Source organism: Calypte anna, chromosome 1, assembly GCF_003957555.1.
Source record: "Calypte anna isolate BGI_N300 chromosome 1, bCalAnn1_v1.p, whole genome shotgun sequence".
NCBI classification, from domain to species: domain Eukaryota; kingdom Metazoa; phylum Chordata; class Aves; order Apodiformes; family Trochilidae; genus Calypte; species Calypte anna.
The window spans coordinates 105,426,385-105,442,121 of record NC_044244.1 but is presented as its reverse complement, the minus strand read 5'-3'; the positions used below and the strand labels follow the sequence as shown (position 1 = coordinate 105,442,121).

The following is a 15,737-nucleotide window of genomic DNA, read 5'->3' as shown; positions in this document are numbered from 1 at the left end:
TGATTTCTGTTATATGCTTTATTTATAGCATGCAGATTTATTATTTTTTTTGGTCCTGAAGTAGTGTAACTCACCCTCCTCTCCCTTTCAGCAGGGGGGTGAAACATTGCTGAGCCAGAATGCCAGCAGGTATAAATCACCTGTAGGCCCATCCATTCTCCAGAATTTCAGGGTCTGGTTGACTGATCATGCTGATGTCCTATCATTATTGTCTAGCAATTCTTCATCAGCTAGGAAGACAGCAAAGGGTAGATTTCTGTGAGTCAAATCATCACGTGTTTTTTCAGCAGAAAGATGGCTATGTTACTTTTTTTTTTTTTTTTTTTTAAAGCAGCTTTCCTAGTGCCTTATTATGCAGTGGGAGGTCTTTCAGGAGCAAAGAAGGGCTGTGTATCTGGGAGTCTACCTCCCTGAAGTGACTGCCAGTGCTCCTATTAAACACGGCGTCTCTCAGAGCTGTTTCATTATCTGGAACTACCTTGTATATAGTGAGGCTGGGGCTAGAACTGCAAATTAGTTGTGTGGCAGGGGTTACTTCATTGTGTTTACTTAACAGGTTATTCTTGAAATGACCTTCTCTAATTGATGTGGAAAGCACCATCTTAGGTATGATATGTACTTTCTCCTCAGAATTTGCACTGCATCAGGCTTGCAGAGTCACAGATTGTGTTTCTTTCATCCATTACTGTTTTTCCTGGCTTTCAGTCTTGTTAACACAGTCTGAATAAGTATGGTCAAGGAGGAGAAACTCTCATCCTGTGTGGAGCCCCACAGCATGTTTTTTCCTTACTGCCTAAAAGGATCAGGGAGAGATGTCTCCCCTTGCTGTGAGGAGTATTTAGTCTCCCCATTCAGCTCCACTCACTCCAGGGAATGAGAGGCTGGAAGCTGGCAAGCCAGTGCTGGGGGTTTGGGAATGGGAGTAGTATCCATATTTGTTTGTGCTTTCCCTGCCCTGTGTAGAGTTTCTGAGGTTAGGCTTTGTGTGCTTCTGTATTTTGGAGACCTCTAGCATAAGGGATAACTCTGCAGGGATAAATGGGAGTTATATACATCACTGTACAGAATGTATAAAGGATAAAAAAGTCCCGTTTTGCATGGGTGTATTGATCTTCTAGGTATGAAGCAGCTATAGGTGGTTTTAAGGACTCTATTTTTTGTCATCCAGAAAGCAGAGCCAGAGGCTGAAGTTAATATATGCTCTCAACACTGTGGTAAAAAACAGAAGCAAACTTACAGTACACGGTGAGAATGGCCACTGATTTTCATTCCATCCTTATCCTGTCACGGGTCCCTGTAGGCTAAGTAATTTGGATTTCAGAACAAGCTGAGACTAATAGTAACCCTAATTTTTAAGGGTTATTTTCCTGAGGCAGACAACTAATTTCATACCTCCTGTAGCATGTTAAAAAAAAAATCATTCAGTGCTTGATTTAGCAATTCCAGGAGCATTTACTGCAGCAGCAGTCTGAAGCTCTTGCATATAATTACTCATAGACAGGCAGAACGGTTTTTCCCAAAATCCGGTTTCTAAAAGCTTAAAAGCCAAAGCTCAAGGATGTTGCCTTTAGTCAGAATTGTGTCCAGAGCTCTCATTACTGGCTTTTTTAAAGTCTGCCTCAGCTGCTGGCGTGGCTATTAGCACGGTAGCTTTTCCATCGCGGCTTTGGGTTTCTGACCCTTCCCGTGTTAGCTGCAGCAAGGATGGATGCTCCCTACCCCTGGGTTTCTGTTCCGCATCCTCTCGCTGTGTTGCCGCTCCCCCTGCCGGCTCCCAAGCCTGAGGCACTTGAGGAGGGAGAGGCTGCTTTTTCTCATCTTTGTGTCCCTGGTTTCCAGGGTCCCTGAGGGCATGCTTCATTTTTATGTCTGTGAAAACTTCTGTTTATTCCAAAGGGGCTGAAGCGTATTACAAGAGTTTGACTAGACTCCTGACCTGGGGAGGGTGAAAAGTGACCATAGTACAGCTGGTACAGGGAAGCTTTCATTGAATCTGCATTTTTTTGCTGAAGTAGAGTAAATGAATTGGATGGCATTCAGCATAGATTTTTCTATATTTGCATGATTTATTACCTATCTGAAATAGAAAGGGAAGCAACAGACAAAAGGGAAAGAGAATTATGGGGCTTGTTCTGTGGCTCTCCAGGAAAGCTAGAATTCCCCACCTCATTCCTATACGGTTCTTTGGTTGCTCAGGTGACTTTAACTGTGACAGCTATATCTGGGTTTTACAGGTCTTTGGAGACTCTGATGGTCTTTCTAATGGGACCATTGTAGAAATGTCTTCTTTTATCTTTCAAAGCTAACCAGAATTCTTAAAAAAAAAGATTTTAAAAATGCATGCTTACCTTTTTAACTGTAGATTTATAGGTGAAAATTTGTCTCAAATAAAAATTTAACCTGAGAGGCAGTGCCCTAAATATTTGTATTAAAATTGTTCTATTTATGAGAGAGTCTCTTCGGAAAGTATTTCATGGTCATAACAGGGCTGTGCCTTGGCAGCATCTAGAAATGGCACTTTCTGTTTAAGGAAGTTGCTGTTGAATTGCCCAAGTAAGTGACCCTCTCTTCTCTTAAGACTAGAGTCAAACATGAGCCACTGAAAGAACTTGGCCACTGAAACCTTTGCAGCACCTCTCACAGGAGCACAGACACCCAAGTGTCTTTGCTGGAGTAGTCATGTTCTGCATGGTCCATATTTCTTCTTTGCTTTCAGCTCAGGTAGAGGTCACTCCCTATTTCCCACTGAAAATGATGAAGCAGTCTCTGTATTTGGCTGAGTTTCATCGATGGACGAAGTACAGAGGATCACGATGCCCTCTTTACAGGGAGGGGATGAGCACTTGGGTCCCTGACACTTGCTGCCTGTCCCAGAGCTCTGCCTCAGTCCCATGGCAGGTTGTCAAATGGGGCACTGAGATGTGTAAAACAACCCAGTAAACTGGGTTAAAATGCAACCCAGGCTGAGGCACCTTAAAGATACAAACCATAGCTTTCATCCATCTGAGCCTGTTGTTGCTTCTCAGCTGCTCTTGCCAGCAATTCCTTGTTGCTGCCACTAAGGGGACTAAATTCAGTATTGCTCGTTCCACATACTCAGAAATAAGGCATCAAGATGCTGTATTTTCTGATTTGTATACTGCTTTTTGTTTGTTTGTTTGTTTGTTTTTTGTTAGTAGATGAGCACTTCTCAGCTTCACACTACATCCCACAGGCCTTGGCTTGGAATATTGATTTCTACTGCATTAGGAAAAAAATAATCTGGCACCAAGAACTGGCCTTTAAGAGCAGTACCAAATATTGTGGAAGTCACAGCAGCAGCTGTGGAAAATTTTAGGTGACTGTTGGCGTGGTCCTTAAGCTTCACATGATTCTGCAGACCTTTAAGCCCCAGCACCTTTGGTCCAGTGATGTAAGGCTTCCTTTTATTTTGTTAGTTCTAACCATAAGTAGAAGTTTTTAATAGGCATTAGTCATAATGGCATAAATACTACACTGCTGAGACAAGTTGGGAGCCTGTGTGACCTCCATCTGTGCTGGTGGCCAGATGCGTTTGACTCCCTTTTCCTGCTGCTTTCCAGATTTCCTTTTCTAATTCCTTAATGTCAAATGAAGGTCATGAGTTATCGTCCCTAACAAATGGCAGTCACTGGGCAGTGTTCAGGTGCTGCAGAAGGAAATGAGCGCATTGAGCTCCTCGCAGAGATAAAAAAAAATTTACAGGGCAAAAATAAAATGATGTAATGAACCTGACAGAAATGGGATGGTAACTGGAAGGTATTAAAAAACAGGAATGTGCAGCATTACTGAACTGATTGCCTGTGTTTAACAACCAGCAGATAAACCTGCTAAAGTTGACAGTGGCTTCGGCAGCTTAAGACATTAGAAATACCCTGAGCACATGTACTGTGTGACTGCTCATTAAGGCAGAAGTGAAAGATTGCTGTCTACTGCATAAAAGCATTTATACTGCTGGAAACAGATTAAATGGTGTTTTAATATACAGGAAAAAAAAAAAAAAAAAGTGGTAGCTTAAAAGTAAAAACCAAACCCCCCAAACAAGCATTATTTGCCTTGGCTTAGGGTGAGAAACAGCTGTAGGATGTATTTCCCACAGCTTGTAATAGCAAAATAATTGCTGTGAAAAAACACAGACTGCCCAAAACAAACTATGACATATAACATATTTTACTTCTCTTTCTTTTTTAATGGATAACTTTAGGGCTCTAAGAACTTTTTCAAACATTAAGATAGAGCCCAGGAAGCTGATAGCCCTAATTGATAAAACCTAGGCAAGGCTCGCGAAAACTTAACTTCTTAGAGAAAAATCACTTCTTCAGGTAGATTTCCCGTTGCCAGACAACTACAGGTACATCTTTGTAAAAGGTAAACCTTATCTTTTCATACAAGATGTGTCTCTTTCAGAAGCTCAGATGTGAATGGCCCTTCACCTTTTATGTCCTTCTAACCAATTTAGTTCCATCCCTGTATGCAGAGTATATTTTGAATTTATTATAATTTTTACAAATTACTTCCCAACTCAGTAAAGTTGAAATCTTTTACAGTCCTGAAAATTGGTTTTGGTAGTGGTGTTTGAAAGCCTGCAAGAACAACAGCTGAAAGCTGGGTGCAGAGGAACCCAGACCTGGACCTCTGCTTTAAGTCTCGGTGTAAAGAACCTTAGACTGAATCTTAAAAAACAATATTATGCATTAGCATAAAACTCCTTGTAAGAAGAACAGTGGATTTTAAATTGTAGCAGAATTTTTCTTATTTATTTAGAAAACATATTTGTTAGAGTCTGTTATATCTATATCATGAAATATCATCTATATTTAATTCCAGTATACATATTAAAAATATACTGTCTGTATGTAATCAGTGGTTTATTGTTTGGTTTTTTTAATATTTTCATTTTAAATTGGTTTGCCATTTTAACTGAATTAAACAGACCATCCGCACTATTGACCTTCTTGGGCAAATCAGTGTTTAGCTCTCATATCAGTATAACTGATACATGTTATCATCACAGTTGTCTTTTTCACTCATAGCATTGCCATCTAGCCAAATGCTCCTTATAGTCAAATACATGTGACTTACCTAAATTGAAATGCCTAACTGGAAAACAGCAAGTAACATATGAGTCAGCATGGGCCTAACATAGAAAAGGTGCTGCATCTGGTGTGCTAAATCACTGTTAATATTTGTAAAAAGTACATGCTTCAGCCTTATAGTAAATAGGAGAAGGCTGCTGGGTCACTGGATGCTGCCAATATGATAGTGTGCTATTGGGCTACTTCTATTCACAGGGCTAGCAAACAAACAAACAAAAAACCTAACTCACCACTGGTTTGAAAAAATCCTATTCTGCTCCAGAAAAGTGTCAGTTCTCCACAAACTGTTGAAATTCTACATGTTAATAACACAGCCAAAATTATGCTAATTAAGTTTGTTCAGCCTTGGCTTTTAAAAAGCTGGGATTTTTCTGCCCCTGTACTCAGCGCTGGTTAGGCCACACCTGGAGTTCTGTGTCCAGTTCTGGGCCCCTCAGTTCAGGAAGGATATCGAGGTCCTGGAGCAGGTCCAAAGGAGGGCAACCAGGCTGGTGAAGGGACTCGAGCACAGACCCTATGAGGAGAGGCTGAGGGAGCTGGGGCTGTTCAGCCTGGAGAAGAGGAGGCTCAGGGGAGACCTCATCACTCTCTACAACTCCCTGAAAGGAGGGTGTAGCCAGGTGGGGGTTGGGCTCTTTTGCCAGACGACTTTCAACAAGACAAGAGGGCACGGTCTTAAGTTGTGCCAGGGGAACTTTAGGTTCGATATTAGAAAGAATTTCTTTACGGAGAGAGTGATCAAGCATTGGAATGGGCTGCCCAGGGAAGTAGTGGATTCTCCGTCCCTGGAGATATTTAAAAAGAGACTGGATGTGGCACTCAGTGCCATGGTCTAGCAACCGCAACGGTGGTTCAAGGGTTGGACTTGATGATCTCTGAGGTCCCTTACAACCCAGCCAATTCTATGATTCTATGATTCTATGATCCATTGAACTTTGATTAGGCTTTTCATTACCTGAAAATGAAACATAATGGAATAAAAGATACAATCCCTAGTGGGCTATTCACTGCCCTATTTGTGTGGCAGGCAGAAAACACCCTTCCCCACTCAGCTCCAGAAGTGGCACCACAGTCTTCCTCATGGGGCTGAGCAGAGAAAAGGGGAAAAGTAAAAGGAATTAGCGTCTGGACTCAGCTGCTGTAAAGCATCTATTTATGCTGGCTTGAAGGTAAACTGAGGCATGGCAGAGTTCAGTACATCACTGGTTATTATAATTAGCTGTAGCTTGGACCTGAATGTATATGAAATCTGTTTATCTGTGAAAACTGGCTAATGCGTAGTATTAGTGCTTCTTACAGCTATTTGAGTCAGGGAATGAGATTCCCAGAAAAATTCTTTGTGCACAGAGCTCCTAGGCTGGGATTTGTTCTTTCTTTTGTCAGTTGTAGGTAATCTATTATTTACTTACAAAAGGTTGTGAAGGAGTTACCAGCTGTATCAATGACATGATCTCCAGAAGAGTGCTCAGGTATAGGAGTGCATAGTTGTTGACATGTACTAATGGAAGTGAAATTTAGTTTTCAGTTAATGCAACAGACACCTAAAAATTGCTAAAACTGAGTTTGTTTCCTTAAAAAATAAACACCAAAATTCACTAGTGGGTGGGTTAGGCCAAAACTGCAAGCAGTTTAAAATCATCACATATGACTTAACTTGGAGGAAGAGCTGACCAAGGTTTGCTTCTTGGCATGGCCTGCCCGTTCATATGCTGCAGTAACCATTTGAAACCACCCAAGTATAAAGGTAGGCACCTGCTCACTACCCTAGAAATTAGTAATAAACAAGAATTTCCATGTGGTATTTTAGGCTTAGTTCTGAATCAGATTTCGTAGTTTCTAATTAAATAGTGTGTCTGACCATAACCTGGTTATTTTTACACCTGTAGTTAAAGCTGGCCCCTACTGTAAACCCCGGGGAGTCCTTTGAGGTCATTGAGTGCCTCTGGCATAATTTCCTGTTGGTGTGTACCTGTGTGTGTTCAGGATGGGGCCTGGCTCTCTGTGGGAACTCCGAGTCTGTTGTGCCCAGTTTTTTTAAATTTTGGAAACGATGGTTGGGTTTTCACACACATCTCAATTTCAACAGGGCACTCACTTTGCGGCGACCCGGACAGCTCTGTTGAGACAGCTCCAGAGGAGGCAGAAGCACAAGACTTGGAGTCATCTGATGAAGCTGATAAGATGAGCAAGGTGAGAAAGTTTAATTTTCACATGACAAGGAGCAGAAGCGTGGTACGGTCACAGCTGATGTACTGTATTCACAGCTGCACATGATTAGAGCATCTAGCCAGGGAAAATGGAAATGGAAACAGCTTAATTTCAAGGTGCTCATGGATGATATTGAGTGTAAAAAATTACAGCTTTCATAATGGCACATCATTACCTCCTGAGCAAGACAAGTGCCCTTTCTCGAAGCTTGGTTCCCATCTTGTGATACCATTCTTGTGATAGTATCTTGTGATAACATTCCCACATGGTTTTAAAATTGGATGGTTTGTTACTTCCCTTACCAGAACAGGCCAGCTAAACCAGAAGATCAGGTGGATTGTTATGATTTCTTACTCTTTCTTGATTTTTAAGCATAGGAGGAATCTAAGTTAAACAATATTTCCTTAAATCGATAGTATAGTGCACATGCGAGTTTTTAAATGCAAACTAATTATAGCAAATCTACCTTAAATTGAAGCAAAACTCTGCAATTATAGCTAAGAGGTTGTGCAAATGGATTGCAAATTGCCATCTATTAAGGGATGGGTTTCACAGTGGTTGGTAGTTTGCACTTGTTGGGGTTCTGGGGGGCTTTACACAACATAAGATGGGATGACTGAGTGACTTTTGTGGCAGAATCAAGGGGGATTATGTTGAAGGAACTGATTGCTTTTAGGTATTTGTTGCATAGATAATGGTGAGAGCTTAAAGTTTTTTTTCTGCAGAATTCATGATCTAATAAGTATCAGACCTCAGTCTGTGCTTTGGTACAGGTGTGGTTTTTCTCAGCTCTTGTTTAACTAATGTGCTACTGTGATCTCTGAACTGGTCCCTGTGCAAAGCTAATTGTCACTGTAGCAAAGGAAGGAAAAGACCCTGGCCTCTTGTTTCCTGATCTCTGATGTCATGCTAGCCTGTAGTTTTGTCTTTGCTAGCCAGACAGTGGAAGTCAGATAAGAAGAAATATTTCTGTGCATGGAATATATGCAGAGCTTGCAAACAGAGGAGGTGATTGCTCATAGAGTTTCCAGGTTTTATTACAGGAGTTTTTCTTGTAAGGACAAAGAATTTCTTCTTGAGTAAGTTGAAGCCTTTGTTGTTACTTTGGGGTTTTTAACTGTAAATATGTGGATTTTCATATGCTCTGACTGGAGTCTCTTCTGTTAAACAGTGAAGCTTTGGAAGAGCTCTGGGCATAATACATAGCTGCTTGGGGAATAAATTGTCTTGCAGTGCTTTCCATAGCTTTCTATTTCTGAACTGTGTGCCAGGCTGTGGGGTTCCATTTTGCATCTTGCCTCCTGGATCTTTAGAGCTGTAATTTCTTGAAGCAAGGTGTAAGGATTACATGATTAGCCTTGTGGCTCAGCAGATTGAGTTAAACTGAGAAATGTGTGTTAGTAGCTCTCATAGTTAATATTCTTATGTTGGAAGAGTAACTTGTAACTCTAACAAGCCTTGCTTTCCAAGAAGAGGAAAATCTCTCTTTCTGCAAATGAAATGTTGGCATCAGTATGTGTTTTCATTTAAAATTCAGAAATATTCCCTGGTTTTGTGTGATATAAAGGGGACTCAGGCATTTTACTTCACATTCTCTTTGTTATGAGACAAACTGCTTGAAATGGTCTTCCATCAAAGAGGTAGCATACTTGTACATATAATGTATGTATACAGTGTGCTCATTTTGGCAAACCATGCCACTGTCCCTGTTCAGGAAGAAGGGCTCTGTGCTAAGTGGGCTTTCTTTGTGGTTCCTCTCTAACAAAAGCTACAGAACTCCCCGAATTATTTTGCAGTCCCTGTAGAGAATTCCCGTAGGGGAGGATATCATTGCTTGCTAATCACATGCTAATTTTAAAATACAACAACAATGAAAACAACTAACCAAGAAAAAGCTCAGTCACTGGGGGGGAAGAGGAAGGGGAAGGGCGGATGGGGGGTGTTCCTAATCCCTTTGCTGTTCTGTGTGCTTGTGAAAGACAACCTGTTTGGGGAGTAAGGAAGCTGCAACCTGTTTTTCCACGGGAAGTCAGCACCCAGCTGATACAGCAAGAAAAAAAGCAAAGGTGTTTTCCTCCACTGCCACACCTTTCCTTGCTTCTAGGATTATGGCACAGAAGATTAAGCTGATGTCCTCAGTGCTGTTTTACACTGGTTATTTTTGTAGGTGGAAAGTGAAGCATTCTGCCCTCGTTGCAGCAGGAGGGGTATGAACCGCTGCATTGCCATTACTGCCATAGCTTCCATTCTCCCTTGGGTGGTGGACTTTGGGGAAGACTTTTTTTCTTCTCTGCCCTTACTGGCAAAAACAGGGCAGGAGCACTTTTACCCGTTCCCTGCTGGGCAACAGAGGAAATCCACGTTAACTATGCTGGAGCCTCCCAGCTAAATGCAGAGTTCTCTTTCTTTCAGCGCAGATGCAGAATTAGCAGCTGAAGATCCAAAAATAGCGTTTGGGTTGTCTTCTGCCTTGTGATAGCATGATCCTGAGGCAGGGCTTAATCCTGCAAACACCACCACTTCACACCGTGATGCTGGTGGTCTGCTGATGCCCACAGAGCACTGCAGAAGAGGAGAGCTCTGAGCTTCTCCGAGGAAACTGCCCGGCTCTCCAGCCAGCAAAGTGATCCTCGGGGAGAGTTAATAATTCATGGGAAAAGGAGAGGAACGCAGTGCCACAGCTCGCCTTCATTCTCTCTTGTAGCACAGGCTGGGTAGGCTTTTTATGAAGGTAAGCTGTGTGAAATTCTGCCAAAAAGCTGGGCTTGAGTCCCTTCTGACTTACCTGTAACTTTCTCCCGTAGGTGACAGGTGAATCTATAACACAGGATGTATTTGAATATGTCTTCCCTTCTCCTCCTCCCTTCCAGCTGTCTCTTTCCCTTCCCCCCAGCCCAGCATGTGTGCACGTGGGTGTGTGTTTCCTTAGTAGTGGGGCATTTATTTCTTAATCTGCAAAAGCCTCCAAGCTGGTAGTGGTAATGAAGGATTTGGAGGGTGCACCGGTAGCTCTGAGGGCTCCTCCCTTTTCTCTAGATTTTATATACTGTATATCTTAGAGACCTGATAACAAGGAGTTTACTTCTCCATCACTATTGTCCAGGAATTATTATAATAATGAGCAAAAATAAGATGTCTGTAGAACTGTGGTGATAAAATATTAGAAACCCATTTCCAAGGTGGGTTGAGGCACGGGCAGTGCAGTGATGTGGCATAGCTGTTGTTCTCTGGACTCACCCACTATTTCATGATGTCTTCCCTGTGTCAACCATCCTTCTTAGGTACAGCATCTCTTGGATTGAAATCTGTGTAAATGGCAACAAGCACGTATACTTTCTGCATGCAATTTGTTTGCAATTTTTTTCCTTTAAGCCGTGCAACTGGCAGTGGTCTGAGTTGTGCCTCCCAGTTGCTTCTGCTCTGGGGTGGGCTTCTGACTTTCCTTTCTCTCTTTGTTTCATGTGAGAGCTGAGAGGAGGTGAGAGATGGGAGGGAGAAGAGGGGGGGGAAAAGGGAAACCTGCTTTCTGCCACCTCTTCAAGCTTCTTTTCATCTAGCAGGTGAATTAAAGTTTCAGGCTATTTATGAAAGCTGGATGAAGCCTTTCTGTCGGTCTCCAGTTTAACAGGCACATTTCATACCAGTGTAGTTTCTTAAATGGTTACTTGGTTCTGTGGTGACATGACTATTTTGACCTTTTAAATAGTGTCAAATTAATTGAAGTTCAAAGGAAGTACCCTGAAAACTAGGTTACCAAAGGCTAATATAGGTGTTGTGTTGCCTTTTAAGATCCAACTTCGTGCATATTTTTTCCTGTAAGGGTCCTCTGCATTTAAATGGGAATATGGTTTTAAAACTGTCATTAGTTAAAATACTGCAGGACACTTATTTCTCCATAATTAAAGACATCTGCCTCTTGAAATGAAAGCTAATTACCTTGCAGCACTTGTGCTTGGAGGAGCGTGCTGTAATGGGCTGTGTGTGTACATGCTTATATCATTTAGAGGTATTTTTTCAGAGAAAATAGGTCGACTTCTCTCTCTGCAGCATTATTCAAGACCAGAATTAAGTCTCAAAACCTCCAATGTGTTGCAATAGATGTGACGGGATTAAAATGGGGATTTGAGGGGCAGGTTCTCCAGTAGCATAACTGGCTTTTTGAAGTTCTTTTAATTCTGTGCCTCTGTCCCTTCAGATGTTTAATATTCTTCAGCAGTGCCATTTGTAGCCAATCGGCTCATGCTCAGCCACGGGCAACAGACATTTATATTCTCCGCCTGCTTTCACCTCTGCTTTGCTGCATTTCAGCCTCTCTGCTCAAGTTTCCCTCTTGAGGAGTCTATGAAAAGCAGCATTGCATTCACAGGTTCAACTGGTACCTGGCTCTTAATTCCAGTTCATGTGGTGAGCAAACGAGGCCGGTGGCAAATGACACATGGGGAAAGGTTTTGCCTGGAGAAATATGGTCCCTGCCCTTCCTTCTTAAAACGCAGCTGTCTTCTGTGTTGTGTGCCAAGTAGGCAGCACGGAGTATCTGTTTGGAGTGGGAAAGCTTTTTGGATCAGCTGAATATGTGGAGAACTGGGATTTTCCTCTAGCTGAGTGACAGTTCTGGCATTAGTGCCTTTCCAGCGATGTCGGCTCTTTGGAGAGGTAACCGTAAGCTCAAGGATGAAAGCCCTGGCAGAGCCGGTGACTCTCTGTACCGTGTGCTGTATTTGGTGAGCAGATCTACTGTGCAACGTGACTAATCTAAGTAATTAGCAGTTAAACGAATTTTCATGCTGTTTTAATTTTCAGGTCATAAATTTGAGGCTGAGCTGTAAAGGATATACCCTGTAGAGGCTTTTTGTTATCCTGCGATGTTGTTAGCAGTCCTCGCAACGTGTGAAGGGATGCAATTTGCCCGAGTTTTTGTTTGGGTGATCAATACTGCTTAAAGTTTGCTATCCATGGCAAAGAGAGGGGCTGCATGTCATTCCAGGGGGCAATCTGCCTGGTGCCCAGGCACCTGTATGTCTTTATGTGGTAACCACAAGAGACAGTGGCACTCTGCTTTCAAAACAGTACAGCAGGCAGCCAAAACTCCCTACTGGGGACACCATCAACAAGCTTGATGAGTTTAAGGACTTGGTTCTCCTGCATGGGAAGGATGTGAGCTTAATTCCTCTGCTGAGCCCCCTGCAGAGGAGGGTAATGTGCTTGCAAGGTAAGGTTGCTAGCTGGGAATGCTCACGGAATTGTGTTTGAAGTGTGATGCTGTAATTCTCCTAGAGAAACCCTGGTTCTATGCTGTAATTGTCACAGCTGGCAAACAGAGCTGGTACTGGAAGATAAAAGGATCGGTTCCAGGCTTTCCCTACCTCATCCACTTTCTCAAGGAAAATGGGGACAGAGAGGCTTTTGTTAATACTGTTGGAGAGTTTTCAGCAAAATTGCTGTGTTCTGAAGAACCTCCCTGGGTGCAATTATAGGTCTGCTTTCTGTCTGGAAATTGATTTTTTAAAAAAAGTAAATATAAAGTAGACAGGATTACATTTGGGAATGGATCAAGACAATTTGTTCAATGAACAAGCAAGAGAATAGGTTTGTGATAATTGTTGTGCTTGAGACTTTTTTTTTCTGTCTGTAGAATATTGAGTGAGTGATGCTTAGGAAATAAATAAAAAGATGTGAGGCAGGGCAGTGACAAGGCAGAGCTCCATTGCTGCTCTCAGGAGCTGGGCATGGCTGAAGTCAGTGAGTGGTTTATTAAGTGCACAAGTGGACATAAGGCTTTTAAAAGTCTCTGCGCTTCCTTTTTGGCATAATGGATGTAACTATTCCTTCTGGGGCAGGCAGCATGCCTTCATGACACTTACCCTATTTTCAAGTTCTTGTTAGTTTTTAGCAGGTGTTTTATGGAGTAAGTGGATTTTTGCTCTCTTTTTCTGGTGACCCATTTTTCTATGCGACTTACTGCAAGCACATGCACAGGATGGTGAGCTGTCTGAGAAGCATCAAGCAAAAACTGTTTAAAACACTTGTTTTATTTTTGGAGTTTGATTCCATGTCGTTTTATAGGCTGTAGCTATTTTTATTTGTACATTTGGCTCTTAAAAAAATAAATGTCACTCGATGTGTCTTCCTCTGATATTCTTTCACAAGAATGAAATGTGTGATGTGTCTTTACATAGCTAAACATTTCTGATCAAAACCCTGCAAATCCTGGGTCTCTGCAGGCTCAGATTAACATACATTAATTTGTCTCTTTCCAGCAGAACAGGTAACTTGGGCAGGTTTTTTGCCTTGTGCTGAAGCCAGGCTTCTGCCTACTGCAGATTTTTGGTCTTGGGGCTGTTGGGATCAAGATCACACTTGTTTAAATCTAATGCAAACTAAACATAAAAGCTTGGGTGTGATTTATACTTAAAATACAGCAAGTATAGGTGGAGCCTTGCTGAGAAATAAAAGCAGTTACTTTGACTTAATATCTTAACTCTTAGTGGCACTTGCCATTACCAGGAGCTGGATTAGTTGGAAATGAACTGATTAGACTATCCTTCCTGACCTCAATGTACATTTTTCCTTTCTTTCTCATCTGAGTTAAGCCTCAGATACTAAAGATAAATATTTTTCCTGTAATAAATTGTGTCCGATGACCAGTTACAATTAGCTTGTTGCTAACATTTGTGTCCTGAAGAAATTCACCCCTTGCATAATAAGCATCCTTACTAACATGCCTTGTAGTGGTACACTCAGGTGAGCATTTATAGCCATAAGATACTCTTAAGGAGAGCAATTGTATTATAGCAAGAAATCCTTTACTTGTCACTACCATGGTTAATGGTCGTCTTAGGCTTCATGGTATTGCAGGTACACTCACTAAGAGGGGAAAATAGCTATGTGTGAGCAGACTGCATAGCTTTAAAAAATGTGGACATTTTTCAGTACTGGGTCATCACATATGTGTGGGGTAGTGCAGGTTGTGGATGAGGTTGTTCCTACTGTCTGGTGGGAGTGAAGTGATTTTCCAGGAGGCAGATCTCTGTCTCTGAAGTGCAAGGTGTTAACGTGCTTTTTTTTTTTTTTCTTTTTATTATTTTTCCTCCTCCTCTCTGCATATTCTCTGTTTGAACAGGCTAATTCGGGGTCAATTGTTTTAATATGAACTGGAGGGTTATAAGAAGCAGCATTGGGAAATCACTAAATCTGGATTAAGATACCATGGCAGGATCAGATGCAGAAGGTTAGGAAGGTGTGATCAAGTACAGCAGCTCTTTTCCCTCCTATGTCCCCTCCAGGTCTTTGTGAGGGATAGAGGCAGGGCACACTGCAGCTTTAGCAGCCCTAGAAGCCTGGGGCTGTTGTCACTGACACCAGAGACTATACCTGCTCCAAACTTTTAAAAGATGCAAACAGATGATCTAAGAAGAAGGGGTGAAAAGAGGATAACTATTTTTATATATATACAGCTGATTAAACATTGAAGAAACCAGCTAGATGTAGCAGCTCTGAAAAACTTGACTTACATGGAAGAAATTCACCCTGCAAGGCATGTTTCCTGACACAGAACAGATACATAGCTTCTTTCCCAAAGAGCTTGCCTTTGAAGTGATGAGAAGCTTTGGTTCCCCAGATGGTTCTGCTTCCCTGAAAAACAGCTTAAACAGGTTCGGTCTCCCTGTTGTCTTCTTGGCTGTGCTAACACAGCTATTCACAGGACTGTTGCAAACTAAATTAGGGAACTGGCAGAGGGCTGGTGTGTGTGTTTTGCTTTTACAGTCATTTTTCGTCCCCAATTCCTGGGCCTTTTTTTTTGTTTCTTTTTCAATCTTAAGTGCTGGAGGAGCCTATTTTAATTAAAGTTCATGCTTATCTGAAACCAGGAATTTTATTGAAAAAGTATTTCAATTAACTTGAAATGTGCAACTCTTTTTTATTTTTTCCCCCCCTTATCCCCAGTCACTGTAAAACAGGAGAGACAGATATACGAAATGATGTATGCACTTCTGGACTCTGGTGCTGGTTAAAAACACCCTAAGCTGCAACTGCAGAACTGCAAAGGTTTTTCAGCTCTATCATTCCTACGGCCTTCTTCTTGAAATATTACCTCTGGTCTTTCCTCTTCCTTCTTTTTAAAGAGTACAGAGCAGGTCGCTGCTTTCTGTCGCAGTCTGCATGAAATGAACCCTTCTGATTCAAGTGCTCATCCTCAGGAATTCACAGGACCTCAGCTGGCCACCATGAGGCAACTCACGGATGCAGATAAGCTGCGGAAGGTTATCTGTGAACTCCTGGAGACAGAGCGCACCTACGTCAAAGTAAGGGCTCTACAGCTGTTCTTTCAGTCTACTATTATTTCTTCTCCTTCTGGAAAATTTTGTTAGTTTCTTCTCCTGTACTTCCATTTATGTTTTGTGCATATATCTCTTA

At 41.9% G+C, this 15,737-nt stretch overlaps 1 protein-coding gene across 1 annotated transcript in view; it reads left to right on the top strand.

Annotated features, from left to right (window-relative positions):
• Window positions 1-15,737, top strand: part of TIAM1 (T cell lymphoma invasion and metastasis 1) — a 122,744-nt gene that overhangs the window by 92,618 nt on the left and 14,389 nt on the right. Inside the window, exons 14-15 of the mRNA XM_030469015.1 lie at window positions 7,201-7,304; window positions 15,446-15,625. Coding sequence (XP_030324875.1) covers window positions 7,201-7,304; window positions 15,446-15,625 — 284 coding nt within the window. The remainder of the gene's footprint in view (window positions 1-7,200; window positions 7,305-15,445; window positions 15,626-15,737) is intronic.